This window comes from Mobula hypostoma, chromosome 7 (assembly GCF_963921235.1).
Source record: "Mobula hypostoma chromosome 7, sMobHyp1.1, whole genome shotgun sequence".
Lineage (NCBI taxonomy): Eukaryota > Metazoa > Chordata > Chondrichthyes > Myliobatiformes > Myliobatidae > Mobula > Mobula hypostoma.
The window spans coordinates 96,418,686-96,441,543 of NC_086103.1; the positions used below are offsets into that span (position 1 = coordinate 96,418,686).

General features: G+C 46.1%; 1 protein-coding gene across 5 annotated transcripts in view; it reads right to left on the bottom strand.

Annotated features, from left to right (window-relative positions):
• Positions 1–22,858, bottom strand: part of myo16 (myosin XVI) — a 675,445-nt gene that overhangs the window by 265,539 nt on the left and 387,048 nt on the right. For all 5 annotated transcript variants that reach the window (XM_063053735.1, XM_063053734.1, XM_063053733.1 and 2 more), the window contains one exon: positions 894–1,011. In XM_063053735.1, the coding sequence (XP_062909805.1) occupies positions 894–1,011 (118 nt within the window). The remainder of the gene's footprint in view (positions 1–893; positions 1,012–22,858) is intronic.

Below are 22,858 nucleotides of genomic sequence, written 5' to 3' on the forward strand. Positions count from 1 at the left end.
ATGAGAGGGATGTATACCAAATGCAGGCAGATTGGACTAGCACAGGAAGGCTCCTTAGTTGTCATGGATGAGTTAGAGCAAGGTCAATTTCTGTGCTGTATAACTCAATAAATCCTCCTTATTATAGGGAATCCAGCTCTAGATGCCACAACCTGGCAAGTCAAAGGTGACTTCTCTCTATCTTGAATATTGTTACCCAGCTTTTCGTGAATATAGGCTTTAAGCTTGCAGTCGACATGCATGGAAATTTGAAAATTTGTCCTGGACCACATCTAATCACAAAATATGGTGCTGTTGGGGAACAAAAAACTGGAGGTAAATCAACCGTAAATCCTGTTAACCCTTTAGAGATGCTGAATTATCTACTAAATCTATCTACTAAATTAAGTCATAGAATCAGAGAATGGAGGGAGGCCTTTTGGCCTATTGACTTGAGCCATCCTTCAATCACCCATACTTTCCAACTAACCCTCCCCTAACCCATTTTATTTTGTCATATTCCACCACTTACATACATACAAGGGACAATTTGCAGGGCTCAATTAACTCAGATACTTTTTTTTAGTTTAGTTCAGTTCAATTTCTCGTTTTTATTACAGGTTTCTAATATTCACAGTCGCTCACTCTATTTGCTGATTTGATGTGTTTGAATGTAAGTTATAGCTGCAAATGACAGAGAATTTAAAAGACTAGTCAGAAATCAGGTAGAACAGAACAGAAAACCCATGCCCCAGCCAACCTGCCCTTTCTCTCTGGTTCCCTAACAGAAAGAAACGTTGATACCAAGTATTAATTATAGCATTGGTTTCTATTGTTAGTTTGTTTTCAATACTGTCCTGGACTGGGACTCTATAGACTGTAACTGCCAGCATTTTCAATTCTCGGACACTGACCTTGTTCTAGTAACTGTACGTTTGACACATATGCTGTGTCAGTATCTGTAAGAGCCAAAAACTGGATATCTCCAAGTAGCAGGATTGCAGACAGAAGCAGGAACAGGCTGTCAACTTCCTAATCAGAAAAAGAAAACAAATAATAATATTTGAAATATAACATAATACAATATAATAATTTACATTTTTATCATTTCTAGATACAAAACATCAACAGCTGCTACAATCAAATGAATTTAAAAACTTGTGCTTTCTTAATTTGATCTGAATTTTTCAAAATGTGTCACTGATTGATAAATTATGAATCATAAATTTGTCACTACTTTTTTGTTTGTGAATGTTAGCATTTTATAATGTGTTTTCTTGTTTTGGTTATAGTCTTAAAATATGGCCAGAGAAAATTAGTTATTGTTTAACTTCTACTGGTCTGACATTTTTTTTATTGATTTACAAGTTGAAGACATTACTGGTAAGATCAGCATTTATGACCCAAACATAATTACCCTAGACAAGGTGATAGTGAACCACTTACCTCAGCAAGGTTTACACTTGAACAATAAATTTGGGGAGTGACATCCTGTAATTGGACCCAGTAGTCATGAGGAAATGATGTGTAACTTGAAGGGAAACTGCAGGTGGAAGATTACACGTCTTTCTACTCCCCACACAGACGCTTCGTGATAAGTTGCATTTTTCAGTTCAACTGAAGTTTAATTGTCATTCAAGCATATGTGAATACTCAGAAATACATCCAGATGAAACAGTGTTACTATGCATTACTAACAGGCACACACAAGAACATAATTATGGAATAAAAGAGTCCCGATGTCTCTCCACCCTGTGATACCACAGCTTGATGCCCAGTCCCAGCACATACAAGTCAACAAACCCATACTGAATATCAGTAAGCTACAACAACACAGAACATGTGTGTATACATATAGTTCAGACACCCCAGACCACTGACATCATCTGATGACCCGCCCAACTCCCACTAAGTGACACAATGGCTTTGAGGCCCAGCCCTCGCATATACAAGCACACATAGAATATCTGTAAAAATACAATGTAAAAAGTACATGTATATAGTTCAGATCTCCCAACCCACCGAGGCCATCTCTCAACTGGCCCCAACACCCACCCCGATGCCCGATGCCCACTAGGCAATACCATGACTTAAGAGGCCCAGTCCTTGCATATACAAGCACATATAGAATATTAGTAAAAACACAACCAGACAAATATATATGTATATAGTCCAGACTCCTCAGTCCATTCTACATCTTCAGTCTGCACTATGCCGACCCGGTACAGCGTACTGACTCAGACACCTCTCCCTCGGTGGCGGAAAAGCTAGCGACCCTCAGCTTGAGGCCGGAGTCCATTGAGTGCCACCAAAAGAAATCTGCAGTCAACCATTACAGAGCTTGTCTTCTGCTGAGCGAAACCTGGGGGGACAGCGTTCCCTCCGTTCTGGATACCACGCCACACTGCCCCTATGAATCACAATGGCTTTGTCTCCTCACCCGGCAGCTGCAAACAGGCGACAAAGCGAAACCCGGGGGGACAGCGTTCCCTCCGTTCTGGATACCACGCCACACTGCCCTTGGTGAATCACAATGGCTTTGTCTCCTCACCCGGCAGCTGCAAACAGGCTTCAGACTTAGACCTTGCTACAACTGAGGCCAGGGAGCTCCCCCACCATCCACCCCTACTCTCAGCCAATGAATCAGTGAATTGAACTTGCAGCCTACTAGATTAAAAATGTCCAAGGGGATCTTGCGATGAAAGAAAAGCGACCATGATGGGCACTTGCTATTTGACGGTGATCGTCCATCGACTCAAGCAGCAGCTCATTGTGCAAGTCCTTCATTATCTCCGCCAACAAGCAACTCACTGATGGTGTAGACCTGCAGCCCTTCAAGTTGTTAATTTATAGCAGGAGCTTGCAATCATTAGGAGTACACTTAAGCAGAACGGTAGCACCTTTTGTTGACTCTGTGGAAGCTGCTGCGACAAGTTGTGCTGCCATTGTGGTAAACCATTTATATATATGTTCTAACTGGGTTACCTGTCTGGACACGCCCCTCTGCTGACTGCCTCTGTGGTTCCTCCCACAGACCCCTGAATAAAGGTGATTTCGCCATTGCTCCTCCTCCTTAGTCCAGGGGCAGATACTCAGCATGCTGGAGGTCACATTTTACTGCGCATAAAAGCCTTTCAGTATTTACTCTACTTCCAGTCTTTTGGAGTTATTGATGGTGCATCAATTTTATTCGCAGTAATTTTAAAGCACGGAATGCACTCTGAGACCTGACAAGTTAGACCTCAGCCCGCAAACACCTGAAGCTGGAAACCATAGAACCATAGAAACTACAGCACAGAAACAGGCCCTTTGGCCTTTCTTGGCTGTGCTGAAACATCTTCTGCCTAGATCCACTGACCTGCACACGGACCATATCCCTCCATACACTTCCCATCCATGTATCTGTCCAATTTATTCTTAAATGTTAAAAAAGAACCCGCATTTACCACCTCGTCTGGCAGCTCATTCCATACTCCCACCACTCTCTGTGTGAAGAAGCCCCCCCCAATGTTCCTTTTAAACTTTTCCCCCCTCACCCTTAACCCATGTCCTCTGGTTTTTTTCTCCCCTTGCCTCAGTGGAAAAAGTCTGCTTCCATTCACTCTATCTATACCCATCATAATTTTATATGCCTCTATCAAATCTCCCCTCATTCTTCTACGCTCCAGGGAATAAAGTCCTAACCTATTCAACCTTTCTCTGTAAGTGAGTTTCTCAAGTCCCGGCAACATCCTTGTAAACCTTCTCTGCACTCTTTCAACCTTATTTATATCCTTCCTGTAATTTGGTGACCAAAACTGAACACAATACTCCAGATTTGGCTTCACCAATGCCTTATACAACCTCATCATAACATTCCAGCTCTTATACGCAATACTACAATTAATAAAGGCCAATGTACCAAAAGCTCTCTTTACGACCCTATCTACCTGTGGCGACACTTTTAGGGAATTTTGTATCTGTATTCCCAGATCCCTCTGTTCCACTGCACTCCTCAGTGCCTTACCATTAACCCTATATGTTCTATCTTGGTTTGTCCTTCCAACGTGCAATACCTCACACTTGTCAGTATTAAACTCCATCTGCCATTTTTCAGCCCATTTTTCCAGCTGGTCCAAGTCCCTCTGCAGGCTCTGAAAACCTTTCTCACTGTCTACTACACCTCCAATCTTTGTATCATCAGCAAATTTGCTGATCCAATTTACCACATTATCATCCAGATCATTGATATAGATGACAAATAACAATGGACCCAGCACTGATCCCTGTGGCATACCACTAGTCACAGGCCTCCACTCAGAGAAGCAATTCTCTACCACCACTCTCTGGCTTCTTCCATCGAACCAATATCCAATCCAATTTACCACCTCTCCATGTATACCTAGTGACTGAATTTTCCTAACTAACCTTCCATGCGGGACCTTGTCAAAGGCCTTACTGAAGTCCATGTAGACAATATCCACTGCCTTCCCTTCATCCACTTTCCTGGTAACCTCCTCGAAAAACTCCAACAGGTTGGTCAAACATGACCTACCACGCACAAAGCCATGTTGACTCTCCCTAATAAGCCCCTGTCTATCCAAATGCTTGTAGATTCTGTCTCTTAGTACTTCCTCCAATAACTTACCTACTACTGACGTTAAACTCACCGGCCTATAATTTCCCGGATTACTTTTCGATCCTTTTTAAACAACGGAACAACATGAGCCACTCTCCAATCCTCCAGCACTTCACTCGTAGACAGCGACATTTTAAATATTTCTGCCAGGGCCCCCGCAATTTCAACACTAGTCTCCTTCAAGGTCCGAGGGAACACCCTGTCAGGTCCCGTGGATTTATCCACTTTAATTTTCCTCAAGACAGCAAGCACCTCCTCCTTTTCAATCTGTACAGTTGCCATGGTCTCACTACTTGATTCCCTCAATTCCATAGATTTCATGCCAGCTTCCTTAGTAAATACAGATGCAAAAAACCTATTTAAGATCTCCCCCATTTCCTTTGGTTCTGCACAAAGCCAACCACTCTGATCTTCGAGAGGACCAATTTTATCCCTTACAATCCTTTTGCTCTTAATATACTTGTAAAAGCTCTTTGGATTATCCTTCACTTTGACTGCCAAGGCAACCTCATGTCTTCTTTTAGCCCTCCTGATTTCTTTCTTAAGTATTTTCTTGCACTTCTTATACTCCTCAAGCACCTGATTTACTCCCTGTTTCCTATACATTTCATACAACTCCCTCTTCTTCTTTATCAGAGTTGCAATATCCCTTGAGAGCCAAGGTTCCTTATTCCTATTCAATTTGCCTTTAATCCTGACAGGAACATACAAACTCTGCACTCTCAAAATTTCCCCTTTGAAGGCTTCCCATCTACCAATCACATCTTTGCCAGAGAACAACCTGTCCCAATCCACACTTTTTAGATCCTTTCTCATTTCTTTAAATTTGGCCTTCTTCCAGTTCAGAACCTCAACCCTAGGACCAGATCTATCCTTGTCCATGATCAAATTGAAACTAATGGCGTTATGATCACTGGAACCAAAATGCTCCCCTACACAGACTTCCATCACTTGCCCTAATTCGTTTCCTAACAGGAGATCCAATATTGCATCCCCTCTAGTTGGTCCCTCTATATACTGATTTAGAAAACTTTCCTGAACACATTTTACAAACTCTAAACCATCTAGACCCCTAACAGTATGGGAGTCCCAATCAATGTATGGAAAATTAAAATCCCCTACCACCACAACTTTATGTTTCCTGCAGTTGTCTGCTATCTCTCTGCAGATTTGCTCTTCCAAGTCTCGTTGACTATTGGGTGGTCTGTAATACAGTCACTAATGTGGCCATACCTTTCCTGTTTCTCAGCTCCACCCATAAGGACTCAGTAGACAAGCCCTCTAATCTGTCCTGCCTGAACACTGCTGTAATATTTTCCCTAACAAGCAATGCTACTCCCCCACCTTTCATTCCTCTGCCTCGATCACATCTGAAACATCGGAACCCCGGAATATTAAGCTGCCAGTCCTGCCCCTCCTGTAGCCAAGTTTCACTAATTGCTACAACATCATAATTCCACGTGTCAATCCACGCCCTCAACTCATCCGCCTTCCCCGCAATACTCCTAGCATTGAAATATATACACCTCAGAAGATTTTTACCACCACTCACAACCTTTCTATCAGCGGACTCTGAATCATACCTAGAGGCGATTGAAGCAACCGACTCCACAGCGACGCGCAGAGTTCTACTCTCCAGGGTCAGTCCACGGGTCTACTCGATGATTAGAGAGAGCTGAGCTACGACGGCGTGATGAAGGCACTCAAAAGACAATACTTGCGGCCGGTAAACACTGTCTACGCGCAGCATTGCTTAGCGACTTGGCACCAGCGGCCTGGGGAATCAAGTGCTGAGTTTGTCCGGGCACTACAGACGCTCGTGTGGGCCTGCGATTGCCAGGGGCTGACAGCAGGACAGCATGCAGAGCTCCCAGTGAGAGATGCCTTCATCACGGGGACCAGGTCAGTGTATGTGCGCCAGCGGCTGTTGGAAAAAGCTGATCTCACCTTAAGTTCAGCTATCAAGATGGCTGACACTGGAGGCCGCTCTGCACAACTCTGAGGCTGTCCAGGCACGCGATCCCCCGATGGCCTCGTGGACGCCGCAGACCCCGCAACCCACCAGTGAATCGGTCTCGGCTGTTGCCAGACGAGAGTCCGCGAAGTGCTACTTCTGCAGACTCGAGAAGCACCCCCGGAAATGCTGCCCGACCTGAGGAGCTACCTACTCCAGCTGCGGAAAGAAGGGCCATTTCACCATGGTCTGTAAGTCAAAACCACGAGCGGGATCAAGCAGCGCCGTGTGCGAGACATGGGGGTCGCCATCTTCCCTGCACGCCGCCACCACGTGCGAGACATGGAGGCGGCCATCTTGGTCGGCGCCACCTCCCACCGCCTACGACCAACGGGTGCTCACGGGCCACCCCACCGCACCGGACCAAGACAGCGAACCCACCCTGGCTTCCGTGACCCTCGACTAAATGCTCCCCACCAGCTCACAAGGTCAATGATGGACATCCTGGTGGAGGGGCACAGGACAAGCTGCCTGTTTGACACAGGCAGCACAGAGAGTTTTATCCACCCGGACACGGTGCAGCATTTGCGGATGCACGATATGGCCGGTAAGTCAGAGGGTCACCATGACCTCCAGGTCGCATACAACAGTGGGGTTGTGCAGCAACGCTAGTGGTGCAGGGCACAGAATATCGAGACTTTACTTTACTGGTCTTGCCTCAACTGTGTGCCCCTGTGCTGTTGGGGCTCGACTTCCAGAGCCACCTGAAAAGCGTGACAATGAAGTATGATGGGCCCCTCCCGCCAATTACTGTCATAAATCCCGTTTTGTAGAGATATGTCCCGTACCCCGCTACTGACCACACACACACACCGACCCGCACATCCCACCCAACATCATGCCAACTGCCACACTACCAACACCACTTGCGGCCTCTCCACCCTCAGGATCCCTCCCCCACCGCTGTTCGCCAACCTGACCCCCGACTGTAAACCTGTGGCAACTGAAAGCGGGAGGTACAGCGCGGGGGACAGAGCTTTCATTAAGTCGGAGGTGCAGCGGCTGCTCAGGGAGGGGTCATTGAGACAAGCACAAGTCCTTGGAGGGCGCAGGTGGTCGTTGTTTAGAACAGGGAGATGAATAGGATGGTCATGAACTATAGCCAGACCATCAATAGGTTCACGCAGCTCGACGTGTACCCTCTACCCCGCATCACGGATATGGTCAATCAGATAGCACAGTACAAGGTGTACTCGACCATAGACCTAGAAACCGCTTACCATCAGCTCCCCATCCACCGGGAGGACTGCCCTTACACCGCCTTCGAGGTGGACGGCAGGTCTTATCAATTCCTGCGCGTCCCCTTTGGTGTCATGAATGGTGTAACTGTCTTCCAGGGGGCAATGGACCGGATGGTGGACCAGTGCCAACTGAAGGCCACGTTCCCATATCTGGAAAACATCACCATCTGCTGTCACGACCGGCAGGCACGACAACAACCTCCAAAAATTTCTCCAAGCGGCCAAAGTTTTCAACCTCACCTATAACAAGGACAAGTGTGTGTTCGGGGCCACCCGACTTGCTATCCTGGGGTGTGTCATGGAGAATGGAGTCATTGGCCCTGACCCCAACCGTATGTGCCCCCTGTTGGAACTCCCTCTTCCCAATACCCTCAGAGCCCTCAAAATGTGCCCGGGCTTCTTTTCATATTACTCCCAATGGGTCTCTAACTACGCAGACAAGGCCCGCCCCCTGGTCAAGTCCACCACATTCCCCCTCTCTGCTGAGGCCCACGCGGCCTTCAACCGCATAAAAGGGGACATTGCCAAAGCAGCAATGCATGCGGTGGATGAGGCCATTCCCTTCCAAGTAGAGACTGACGCCTCTGACTTTGCGCTGGCTGCTACTCTCAACCAGACAGGAAGACCAGTGGCGTTCTTCTCCCGCACCCTTCAAGGCCCTGAAATTCGGCACTCAGCCGTGGAGAAAGACGCCCAGGCTATAGTGGAAGCTATTAGGCACTGGAGGCACTATCTCGCCGGCAAAAAATTCACCCTGCTAACTGACCAGCGCTCAGTCGCATTCATGTTTAGTGACCAACAGCAGGGCAAAATCAAAAGTGATAAAATATTGAGGTGGAGAATTGAACTCTCCACCTACAAATCTGACATCATGTACAGGCCTGGGAAGCTCAATGAGCCCTCCGATGCCCCATCCCGGGGAACATGCGCCAGCGCGCAGATCGACTGGCTATATGCCCTACATGTAAAGCTTTGCCACCTGGGAGTCACCCGGTTTTTCCACTTCGTGAAAGCCCGGAACCTGCCTTACTCCCTTGAGGAGATCAGGATGATGACCAGGGACTGCCAAATCTGCGCAGAGTGCAAACGGCACTTCTACCAACCTGAAAAGGCACAACTCATCAAGGCCACCCACCCCTTTGAGCGACTGAGTGTTGACTTTAAGGGCCCCCTTCCCTCCACCGACCGCAATGTGTACTTTATTAACATTATCGACGAGTACTCGCGGTTCCGCTTCGCCATCCCCTGCCCCAACACCACTACCACGTCAGTTATAAAAGCCCTGCGCAAGCTCTTCACTCTGTTCGGATACCCATGCTATATCCACAGTGACAGAGGGTCCTCGTTTTTGAGTGACAAGCTGCGCCAATATCTACTGGCTAGGGGAATTGCAACTAGTAGGACCACGAGCTATAATCCCCGGGGGAATGGACAGGTGGAGAAGGAGAATGCCACGGTGTGGAAGGCCACACTCTTAGCCCTCAGGTCAAAGGGACTGCTGGTCTCCCGCTGGCAGGAGGTCCTTCCTGAGGCACTCCACTCCATCCACTCCCTGTTATGCACGGCGACCAATGCCACCCCTCATGAGGGACTCTTTTGTTTTCCCAGAAAGTTGACCACTGGAACCACCCTACCAATTTGGCTGACGTCCCCGGGGCCAGTGCTGCTCCGGAAACATGCGAGGAGCAATAAATACCCCCCGATGGTCGAGAGGGTACACGTACTTCATGTGAACCCTCAGTATGCCTATGTGGTTTTACCTGATGGGTGGGAGGACACGGTCTCCATCTGCGACCTGGCGCCCGCAGGAGCACCGGGCCCCTACCCTGAACACTCCGTGGTGACTATTGACCCCGTACCCACCGATATATGTACCCACCAGACACCGCACACTCCAAGCCCTACACAGACACCACACGACACTCCCATACCGGGCGCGACGTACACGCACGAGGGATTAACAACACCTAACGTGCTGGCATCTCAAGTCAGGCCGGAGCCAGCACAACCGCCATCGCCGGTGCAATCACCACCGGTGCTACGTAGATCACAGCGACGGACTCGACCGCCTGATAGACTTGACCTGTAAATATACTTCTTGTAAATATTGTCTGTCCCTTCACCCCGCGGGACTCTTTTTAAAAAAAGGAGGGGTGAATGTGGTAAACCGTATATATATGTTGTAACTGGGTTACCCGTCTGGACACACCCCTCTGCTGACTGCTCCTGTAGCTCCTCCCACAGACCCTGGAATAAAGGCGATTTCGCCATTGCTCCTCCTCTCAGTCCAGGGGCAGACACTCAGCATGCTGGAGGTCACATTTTACTGCAAATAAAAGCCTTTCAGTATTTACTCTACTTCCAGTCTTTTGGAGTTATTGATGGTGCGTCAGCCATCTTGCCAGAAGTTTTATTCACTACTTCCTACTCTTTGTTCTTCCTAACAACACAATCTTAACTGTCACATCTTTCACTTCAGTTGCTAATAATATTGAGCTCAACAAATGGAAAGAGGATTGTTGTGATTCTGGAGGTGATTTTGCTAATACTATTTCTGTGATTGACATATAAAAAGTATTAGAGGTTGGATTGCAGGAGGGGGTTTCACGTGCTGACTCATTTAGGCACAAAATACGGGAAAGCAAGCCTTCTGGATGAAAGCCAGATTAGATGGCTGACTGGAGCTTCAAGCAACATCCTGTTAATGCAAAGGATTCAGATGCCATGTGCAGACCATGGCTACAAAAGAACTTTCGGGGAAATTCACTGGAAATACCTGATATGACGGCAAGCTCACATACAATATCTCAGAGTGTCTCAAGACTGGAGATCATTTTAATCAATGTGGACTAAGGTGACAGCTCCTTCAGTCCATCGTGGTGGAGTACCTTTATAGGGTATTGTAACTGCTGGAAACATACATCATTCACAGCCACCGACAGTGAGTTGGGGTTCACTTTAAGAGGCTGGTCTGACACGATGACTTAATTACATAAAGTACTTTTATCGTACTTTGTGTTTGGTGTTTGAGTACAATAACTGAGTTGTTATTGTTTTATTAAATATAAAACACCTCCACCATTTTTATTTGCAAAAACCTACATTGGTGACCCTGATGCTCTAGGTTGATTCCAGAGTTATTGAACATGTTGGCCAACACAGTCACTTTGAAGCTGCCAGAGTTTTGGGAGCAAAATGGCATCACTTGGTTTATACAAACTGAGGCCCAATTTGTGCTTAAAGAAATCTCGGCCAACCACACCAAATAGTTCTACGTAGTAGCGTCAATCAGTAACTCCATGGATGAGAGAGTAGTGAGTCTACTAGAACAACAGTCCCCAACCACCAGGCTGTGGACCAGTACCGGGCCGCAAAGCATGTGCTACCGGGCCGCAAGGAAACGATATGAGTCAGTTGCACCTTTCCTCATTCCCTGTCATGCATTGTTGAACTTGAAAACAGGGTTGCCAACTGTCCTGTATTTGACGGAACATCCCGTATATTGGGTTAAATTAGTTTGTCCCATACGGGACTGCCCTTGTCCCGTATTTCCCCTGCTAAGGAAGAGCGTTCCTATTAAACCTTCCGTGCCAAAATAGCATGAAGCGAAGAAGCAATTACCATTAATTTATATGGGAGATATTTTTGAGCGTTCCCAGACCCAAAAAATAACCTACCAAGTCATATCAAATAACACATAAAACCTAAAATAACACTAACATATAGTAAAAGCAGGATTATATGATAAATACACAGCCTATATAAAGTAGCATTAACGTATGTACAGTATAGTCGGAATGATTAAGCCAAAACCGATTTGTGGAAAAAAATTGGCACGTACGCGCATGCGCATGTCACATATACGCACGTCACGCATGCGCATGTCACATATACGCACGTCACGCATGCACACACAGGTGCCTGCGCAAGGCTTCATGGTCATGGTAGTCTTTCTCGGGGTAAACACAAGTGCCCCGGGATTTGACTGCTACTTACTTTTGTCCCTTATTTGGGACTGAGATAGTTGGCAACCCTAACTGTAAAAGAGATGTTGAGGTGAGTTTAGCCCTACCTGAACACCCCACCTCCCCCGGTTGGCCAGTCCGCAAGAATATTGTCAATATTAAACTGGTCCGCAGTGCAAAAAAGGTTGGGGACCACTGTACTAGAACACCAGCCTGAACATGATAAATACCGATCACTGAAAACTCACCTTTTACAGACATTTGGACTATTGGAATCTGAGTGCGCGGAACAATTGCCCTCCATACCCGGCCTTTGGAGCTAATGGACCACGTGTTGTCTCTCTTGGGAAATCACAATCCTTGTTTTCTGTAGCAAATGTGTGATCAAGTTTGCAAAGCCCTTACTAATGCGCCGATGAAGGACTATAGGTAGCTTTGACTAAATGGCTGATAGTCTACACTCAGCCAGGCAGTGGGCCGTCATACCATCATACCTCCTTCTTTCACTGCCTCAAAGTCAGTCAGCAGGTCCCCAACTTAAGAATGACTGAACCTGTGAAACAGACATCACCAGGCCTCTGTTTTCACTACACTCACTTTGGTAGGAATGCCAGTAAGTGCTGACCACCTTGCAGTTTTGACAGTGCCAGCGCAAGAGGATGTCAGAGGGATGTGAACACTGTTGGTTCCTGCTGCTAGGGTCATCTACTGTTCATTATGGACCCCCTTTCAGGGCGATGTTTCCTGTGTGATGCAGGTGTTCAAGTGAGTGTGCTGCCTGCATCGCCTATTAATGAAAAGGCAAAGAGCGACGAAACCTCGCTGGAGGCTGCCAACGACAGCAAAATCCAGATCTACGGGACATGACGGGTGACATGCTGTTTCAATGGACGATATTACACATGGGACTTCGACCTAGCTAAAGTGGCTAGATCTCTGTTCAGTGCAGATTTCCTGTGAGACCAAGGATTATTAGTCGATCTTAAGAATAGCTGGCTTGTGGATGTAGAACATAGAACATAGAACAGTACAGCACAGTAGAGGCCCTTTGGCCCACAATGTTGTGCCGACCCTTAAACCCTGCCTCCCGTATAACCTCCCACCTTAAATTCCTCCATATACCTGTCCAGTAGTCTCTTAAATTTCACGAGCGTATCTGCCTCCACCACTGACTGAGGCAGTGCATTCCTGAGTAAAAAACCTTCCTCTAATATCCCCCTTGAACTTCCCACCCCTTACCTTAAAGCCATGTCCTCTTGTACTGAGCAGCGGTGCCTTGGTCAAGGACTTCGAGTCATTATTCTTCTCTCCCAGTAAGTTTCCCATAATAACTCCGTCAAGCACGTGCACCACCGCATGTGAGTCTATTCGACTGTTGGACAAGTTCCCTAAGGTCACCAAGCCCACATTCTCCACTACAGTCACTAAACAATGTGTCAAGCACCATATTTCCGCAGCTGGCCCACCAGTCCATGCCCACGCGCATAGACTTGACCCAAAAAGCTGGAAACTACAAAGGCTGAGTTTGCCAACATGGAAAGACTTGACATTTTACATCAGTCGAATAGTTCCTGAGCTTTGCCCCTCCATAGTCTGATGGCAGTTGCTGCCTATATGGCAATTACCGACGGCTTAACGAGGCCACCACCCTCGATCGTTACCCAGACCCACATATCCAAGACTTTTCAACACACTTAGCTGGAAAGTTAATTTTTTCTAAAGTTGATCTGGTTAGGGGCGACCATCAGGTGTCTGTGTGCTCAGATGACATTGCCAAAATGGCTGTGATAACTCATTTAGACCATAAGACCATAAGACAAAGGAGCAGAAGTTGGCCATTTGGCCCATCAAGTCTGCTCCACCATTTTATCATAAGCTGATCCATTCTTCCACTTAGTCCCACTCCCCTGCCTTCTCACCATAACCTTCGATGCTCTGGCTACTCAGATACCTATCAATCTCTGCCTTGAATACACCCAATGACTTGACCTCCACTGCCGCCCGTGGCAACAAGTTTCACAGATTCACCACCCTCTGGCTAAAAAAATTTCTTCCCATTTCTGTTCTGAATAGGTGCCCTTCAATCCTTAAGTCATGCCCTCTCGTACTAGACTCCCCGACCATGGGAAACAACTTTGCCACATCCACTCTGTCCATGCCTTTCAACATTCGAAATGTTTCTATGAGGTCCCCCTTCATTCTTCTAAACTCCAAGGAGTACAGTCCAAGAGCAGTCAAACGTTCCTCATATGTTAACCCTCTCATTCCCGGAATCATTCTAGTGAATCTTCTCTAAACCCTCTCCAACATCAGCACATCCTTTCTTAAATAAGGAGATCAAAACTGCCCACAGTACTCCAAGTGAGGTCTTACTAGTGCCTTATAGAGCCTCAACATCACATCCCCGCTCCTATACTCTATTCCTCTAGAAATGAATGCCAACATTGCATTCGCTTTCTTCACCACTGACTCAACCTGGAGGTTAACCTTAAAGGTATCCTGTTCGAGGACTCCCAAGTCCCGTTTCATCTCAAAACATTGAGTTCTCTCCCCATTTAAATAATAGTCTGCCCATTTATTCCTTCTACCAAAGTGCATAACCATACATTTTCCGATATTGTATTTAATTTGCCACTTCTTTGCCCATTCTCCCAATCTATCCAAGTCTCTCTGCAAACCCTCTGTTTCCTCAGCACTACCGGCCCCTCCACCTATCTTTGTATCATCAGCAAACTTAGCCACAAAGCCATCTATTCCATAATCCAAATTGTTGATGTACAACGTAAAAAGAAGTGGCGCCAAAACAAACCCCTGTGGAACACCACTGGTAACTGGCAGCCAACCAGAATGGGATCCCTTTATTCCCACTCTCTGTTTCCTGCCAGTCAGCCAATGGTCTATCCACGTATGAAGCTTTCCCATAATTCCATGGGCTCTTATCTTGTTTAGCAGCCTCATGTATGGCACCTTGTCAAAGGCCTTCTGAAAATCCAAATACACAACATCCACTGCATCTTTCTTGTCTGGCCTACTTGTATTTTCCTCAAAAAATTGCAATAGGTTTGTCAGGAAGGATTTTCCTTTAAGGAAACCATGCTGATTTCTGCCTATCTAGTCATATGCCTTCAGGTACTCCGTAACCTCATCCCTGACAATCGACTCCAACAACTTCCCAACCACCAATGTCAAGCTAACAGGTCTAAAATTTCCTTTTTGCTTCCTTGCCTCCTTCTTAAATAGTGGAGTGACATTTGCAATTTTCTAGTCCTCCGGAGCCATGCCAGAAACCATTGACTTTTATAACCATATAACCATATAACAATTACAGCATGGAAACGGGCCATCTTGGCCCTTCTAGTCCATGCCAAACTCCTACTCTCACCGAGTCCCACCGACCTGCACTCGGTCCATAACCCTCCATTCCCTTCCTGTCCATATATCTATCCAATTTAACTTTAAACAACAACATCGAACCTGCCTCAACCACTTCTGCTGGAAGCTCATTCCACACAGCCACCACTCTCTGAGTAAAGAAGTTCCCCCTCATGTTACCCCTAAACTTTTGCCCTTTAACTCTCAACTCATGTCCTCTTGTTTGAATCTCCCCAACTCTCAATGGAAAAATCCTATCCACGTTAATTCTATCAATCCCCCTCATAATTTTAAGAACCTCTAAAAAGTCCCCTCTCAACCTTCTACGCTCCAAAGAATAAAGACAGAACTTGTTCAACCTTTCCCTGTAACATAGGAGATGAAACCCAGGCAACATTTTAATAAATCTCCTCTGTACTCTCTCAATTTTATTGACATCTTTCCTATAATTCGGTGACCAGAACTGTACACAATACTCCAAATCTGGCCTTGCCAATGCTTTATATAATTTCAACATTACATCCCAATTCCTACACTCAATGCTCTGATTTATAAAGGCCAGCATACCAAAAGCTTTCTTCACCGCTCCATCCACATGAGATTCCACCTTCAGGGAACTGTGCACCATTATTCCTAGATCCCTCTGTTCTACTGCATTCTTCAATGTCCTACCATTTACCATGTATATCCTATTTTGATTAGTCCTACCGAAATGTAGCACCTCACATTTATCAGCATTAAAATCGATCTGCCATCTTTCAGCCCACTCTTCTAACTGGCCTAATTCTCTCTGCAAGCTTTGAAAACCTACTTCATTATCCACAACGCCACCTATCTTAGTATCATCTGCATACTTACTAATACAATTTACCACCCCATCATCCAGATCATTAATACATATGACAAACAACAATGGACCCAGTACAGATCCCTGAGGCACACCGCTACACAACATCCTCCAATCTGACACACAGTTATCCACCACTACTCTCTGGCATCTCCCATCCAGCCACTGCTGAATCCATTTTACTACTTCGATATTAATGCCTAACGATTGAACCTTCCTAACTAACCTTCTGTGTGGAACCTGGTCAAAGGCCTTACTAAAGTCCATATAGACAACATCCACCGCTTTACCCTCGTCAACTTTCCGAGTAACCTCATCAAAAATTTCAATAAGATTTGTCAGACATGACCTTCCATGCACAAATCCATGTTGACTGTTCCTAATCAGACCGTGTCTATCCAGATAATTATATATACCATCCCTAAGAACACTTTCCATCAATTTACCCACCACTGACGCCAAACTCGCAGACCAATAATTGCTAGGTTTACTCTTAGACCCCTTTTTAAACAATGGAACCAGATGAGCAATATGCCAATCCTCCGGCACCACCCCCGTTTCTAATGACATTTGAAATATTTCTGTCAGAGCCCCTGCTATTTCCACACTAACTTCCCTCAAGGTCCCAGGGAATATCTTGTCCGGACCTGGAGACTTATCCACTTTTATATTCCTTAAAAGCGCCAGTACTTCCTCTTCTTTAATCGTCATACTTTCCGTAACTACCCTTCCTGTTTCCTTTACCTTACACAATTCAATATCCTTCTCCTTAGTGAATACCGAAGAAAAGAAATTGTACAAAATCTCCCCCATCTCTTTTGGCTCCGCATATAGCCGTCCACTCTGATTCTCTATGGGACCAATTTTATCCCTCACTATCCTTTGGTTTTTATGTTACTGTAGAAACCATTTGGATTTACCTTCACCTTACTTGCTAAAGCTGCTTCGTATCTTCTTTAAGCTTTTCTAATTTCTTTCTTAAGATTCTTTTTACATTCTTTATATTCCTCAAGCACCTCATTATGTCCAAGCTGCCTATATTTATTGTAAATCCCTCTCTTTTTCCGACCCAAGTTTCCTATGTCCTTTGAAAACCATGGCTCTCTCAAACTTTTAACCTTTCCTTTCAACCTAACAGGAGCAAAAAGATCCTGTACCCTCGAAATTTCACCTTTAAATGACCTCCATTTCTCTATTACATCCTTCCCATAAAACAAATTGTCCCAATCCACTCCTTCTAAATCCTTTTGCGTCTCCTCAAAGTTAGCCTTTCTCCAATCAAAAATCTCAACCCTGAGTCCAGTCCTATCCTTCTCCATAATTACACTGAAACTAGTGGTATTGTGATCACTGGACCCGAAGTGCTCCTCAACACAAACATCCGTCACCTGCCCTATCTCATTCCCTAACAGGAGATCCAACACTGCCCCTTCTCTAGTTGGTACCTCTATGTATTGCTGCAAAAAACTATCTTGCACACATTTGACAAACTCCAAACCATCCAGCCCTTTTACAGAATGGGCTTCCCAGTCTAGGTGTGGAAAATTAAAATCTCCCACAATCACAGCCTTGTGCTTACTACAAATATCTGCTATCTCCTTACAAATTTGCTCCTCGGTTCTTGGTCCCCATTAGGTGGTCTATAATACACCCCTATAAGCATCACAACACCTTTCCTATTCCTCAATTCCACCCAAGTAGCCTCCCTGGATGAGTCCACTAATCTATCCTGCCAGAGGACCACTGTTATATTTTCTCTGACAAGCAATGCGACACCTCCCCCTCTTGCCCCTCCTATTCTATCACACCTGAAGCAACGAAATCCTGGAATGTTTAGTTGCCAATCACACCCCTCCTGCAACCACGTTTCACTAATAGCTACAACATCATATTTCCAAGTATCAATCCATGCTCTAAGCTCAAGCACCTTTATTACAATGCTCCTAGCATTAAAATAGATGCATTTAAGAAACTCTCCACCTCCTACTCTCTGTTTATCCTTAAAGGAGCAAACAACTTTGTTATCTTTTTCTTCCTTGTCCCCTACATCTTTGGTCTGAGTGTTCCTGATCTCTGTCCCCTGCCTATCCTCCCCGCACAGGTCTACTAGCTTTCTCTATTTGTCAACTAACCTCCTCTCTCCTAGTCTCTTTAATTTGATTCCCACACCCCAACCATTCTAGATTAAAGTCACCTCAGTAGCCCTTGCAAATCTCCCTGCCAGGACATTGGTCCCCCGAGTATTCAAGTGTAACCCGTCCTTTTTGTACAGGTCACACCTGCGCCAAAAGAGGTCCCAATGATCCAAAAACTTGAATCCCTGCCCCCTGCTCCAATCCCTCAGCCACATATTGATCCTCCACCTCATTGCATTCCTACTCTCACTGTCACATGGCACAGGCAGTAATCCCGAGATTACTACCTTTGCGGTCCTTTTTCTCAACTCCCTTCCTAACTCCCTATATTCTCCTTTCAGGACCTCTCCCCTTTTCCTACCTATGTCGTTGGTACCTATATGTGCCAGGACCTCTGGCTCCTCACCCTCCCACTTCAGGATATCCTGGACGTGATCAGAAATATCCCGGACCCTGGCACCAGGGAGGCAAACTACCATCTGGGTCTCCGGACTGCGTCCACAGATTCGCCTATCTGACCCCCTTACGATCGAGTACCCTATTACTACTGCTCTCCTCTTCCTTTCCCTACCCTTCTGAGCTACAGAGCCGGACTCTGTGCTGATGGCACGGCCACTGCTGCTTCCCCCGGGTAAGCTGTTCCCCCCAACAATACTCAAACAGGAGTACCTATTGTCACAGCCACTGGGGTACTCTCTATTACCTGACTCTTCCTCTTCCCCCTCCTAGCTGTGACCCACTTGTCTGCCTCCCGTGGCCCCGGTGTGACCACCTACCTGTAACTCCTCTCTATCAACTCCTCACTCTCCCTGACCAGACGAAGGTCATTGAGCTGCAGCTCCAGTTCCCTAATGCGGTCTCTTAGGAGCTGCATCTCGGCACACCTGGACAGATGTGGACGTCCGGGAGGTGGGGAGACTCCAGGACCTCCCACATCCGGCACTGAGAACAACAAGGTGCCCTCACACTCCTAAATCCCCTCTCCTTAAGTAACAAAAAAAAATGAATACCAAACCCTCTTCGCCTCACCCGTTTCTGCAAAGCCCTTAAACCTTCACTCTGCTCCCAGCTCATTCAGCTGCACGCTGTATAAGGCTGTGTTCCTTTCAAATCTTCCGCGCTTCACTCCCCGATGTCACACGCCTGCGCAGTCCCGCCTCTCTGAACACCGATGAAAAAAACACTGAAAAATTCAAAAATGGCTTCCTCCGCACCCCCCGCTCCGATTCTCAGACTTCCTTCTCTGAATTACACCCGAATCAGGATTTCTGTTCCTTTTAAATCTTCCGCGCTTCACTCCCTGATGTCACACGCCTGCGCAGTCCCGCCTCTCTGAACACCGATGGAAAGAAAATCGAAAAATTCAAAAATGGCTTCCTCCGCACTCTCACTCTGATTCTCAGACTTCCTTCTCCGAATTTTGAAAGATCATCGCTAATGCCTCCGCAATCCCCACAGCTACTTCCTTCAGAACACGAGGGTGCATTTCATCTGGTCTGGGAGATTTATCTACCCTTAGACTATTCAGCTTCCTGAGTACTTTCTCTGTCGTAATTGTGACTGTGCACACTTCTCTTCCCTGACACTCTTGAGTGTCCGGTATACTGCTGAAGTCTTCCTCAGTGAAGACTGATGAAAAATACTCGTTCAGTTCCTCCGCCATCTCCTTATCTCCCATTACAATTTCTCCAGCATCATTTTCTATCGGTCCTATATCTACTCTCACCTGTCTTTTACTCTTTATATACTTGAAAAAGCTTACATAGCTTCCTTTCATAGTTAATCTTTTCCCTTTTACTGACCTTCTTAGTTTCCTTTTGTAAACTTTTAAAATCTTCCCAATCCTCTGTCTTCCCACTAATTTTTGCTTCCTTGTATGCCCTCTCCTTTGCTTTAACTTTGGCTTTGACTTCTCTTGTCAGCCACGGTTGCATCCTTTTCCATTCAAAAATTTCTTCTTTTTTGGAATATACCTGTCTTGCACATTCCTCACTTCTCGCATAAACTCCAGCCACTGCTGCTGTGCCATCCCTCCCGCTAGTGTCCCTTTCCAGTCAATTTTGGCCAGTTCCTCTCTCAAGCCACTGTAATTTGCTTTACTCCACTGAAATATCAACACATTGGATTTTGGCTTCTCTTTCTCAAATTTCACAGTGAACTCAATCATGTTATGATCACTGTCTCCTAAGGGTTCCTTCACCTGAATCTCTCTAATCACCTCTGGTTCATTATACAATACCCAATCCAGTACAGCTGATCCCCTAGTGGGCTCAACAAGAAGCTATTCTAAAAAGCCATCTCACAGACATTCTACAAATTCTCTCTCTTGAGATCCAGTGCTGACCTGATTTTCCCAATCCAGTCGCATGTTAAAATCCCCCACAATTATCATAATACTTCCCTTCTGACAAGTCTTTTCTATTTGGCCTCTTTGAATTTCTGTGCATGCCGTTTGGGCTGAAAAATGCAACACAGGCTTTCCAATGAGTGATTGACTCTGTATTGAAAGAGTTAGATATTATTTTTTTTTACCCAGATGACATTGTTGCCGCCAGTGCATCCAAATCCAAACATGTCCGTACAATTTTCCAGTCTTAAGCCAACACTGGTTGATTATTAACCCTGCCAAATGCCAGTTTGGTTGTCATCCACTATCTTTCTTGGCCATCGCATCTTCACAGAAGGTGCAAAACCTCTCCCATCAAAAGTATCCACTATTATGGATTTCCCACTACCCCGCACTTCTAAATAAAACTACAGGAGTTTATAGTTATGATAAATTTCTATCACCACTTCATTCTGTGAGTTGCTGAACGTATGCACTTGTATAGTGTGCTTGAAGGCAATACCCCTAATGATGAGCTTGACTGGTCAGTGGACATGACCAGGGCAACTGATGCCACCAAACAAGCTCTGTTCAATGCAACCTTACTGACACACCCGCTCCCCAGTACGTCTATAGCCATTATTCCATGCTTCAGACTATGCTGTGAGTACTGTGCATGAACAGTTGGTTGGAGGTGTGTGGCAGCCACTTAACTTCTTCAGCCGACAGCTCCTCTCCTCCTGCCCCCTCCTAGAAAGGAAGTACATCACATTTTCTTCTAGTGGGTTGCCATTTCACAGTATTCTTTGATCACAAGCACCTTGTGCATGCGATGATCAAAATACCAGACCTTTGGTTTGCACAACAGCATCGCCAAATGGCCTACTTATCTGAGTTCACAACTGCTATACGACATATCAAGGGGAAAAGTAATTCCAAGGCTGATTGCCTCTCACGACCAGCTGCTGAGGCCATACACAAATGGGTTGACCAAGCTACTTACCCAGGGAACACACATCAAAGTTGCTAGTGAACGCAGCAGGCCAGGCAGCATCTCTAGGAAGAGATACAGTCGACGTTTCGGGTCGAGACCCCTTCGTCAGGACCTTAGTCAGCCAGCAGGGGAAAAAAAAAACCCATCACGTTCAGTGTTACATGCCCACAGTTTGATCATGGGACAGTGGGATGATGTAATGGTTTTGTGAGAGGGATGATGTAATTGTCTCATGACTGTGGGGTGACGTTATGTCACGTGATGGCATGTTCCCTACAGTATTTAAGGAAGCCGCCAAAGTGTGACGCAGTTTTACTTTCTATTTTAAGGTGCAAACACGTTGTTGCCGGCAGTTTCGGCAATCGCAGCCAGTTTTTGTTTGTTGCACCTTTGTTTTACCTTTACAGTCTAGTGTAAAATGGGGTGTACGGGGTGTCAGGGAGGGGTAGCACCTCTGGTGGGGGAACATGTCGTGTCCTTTTCAGGGCGGTTAGTCCACCTTTGGTCCCCACCTGGCACTCAGCTCTCACCTGTGGCTCCCCGTAGCTGTTTGCATGCGTCAGTGGCCACACCCCGGGCAAAGGCTTCGACAAGCCGGCTAAACCAGGTGAGGGTAGCCGACGGGTCTCAAGCCCTTGGTGTGATAGGGAGTTGTCTATCCCAGCATGTGAAGACAGACTTCAGCGGATTGAGCGGACGAGACCTATGGAAGGTCCAACGGTCAAGAAGGCGGTCTCTGCAAGCGTCGTGGAACGTGTAGAGCAGGACAAGACACAGAAGACGTCCTGGTCATCCACTGCACCTAGTCCCATCTCCAGTCGTCTAGACTCTGTCTTGCCACTGGATCCAGATGGGAATTGGGAAGAGAGAGTGAGGCTGACGCTGCGCAGCTCTCCCTCACTTAAATCCAAATGACGCGCTAGTCTCGACACCATCATTATGGTGTTGAGGTCCTCATCGACGTCAACGATGGATGAACAACCAACCAACAGTCTAGTATTGGAGAGTGAAGACCTTACCAATGTACGGGAACCCAAAGGATTGGGTAAAGTTAACAACATTCAGTGTTTTGGAAGTAATCGACTGTGTGGAATCAGAATCGTCCAGGAAATTGTGGCATGCACGTTTGAGTTAAACCCCTGCAAGGTCAGTCAGGACAGTTTGTGCAGTGTCCATCCTCCCGAGAGAAAAGGTCAGTTACTTTATGACTTTGGACAAGGCATCACTCAACTGTGATCAGCAAATTCATCATTTTCTTCAGAGGAATTGTTGCTGCAGTAAAGTTTGTCCTTAAAGCCTGTAAAAGTCACTTGGACTTTGGAATTTACCCCTTTTAGAAGTATTTTTAAGTTCGACTGTTTGTTCAA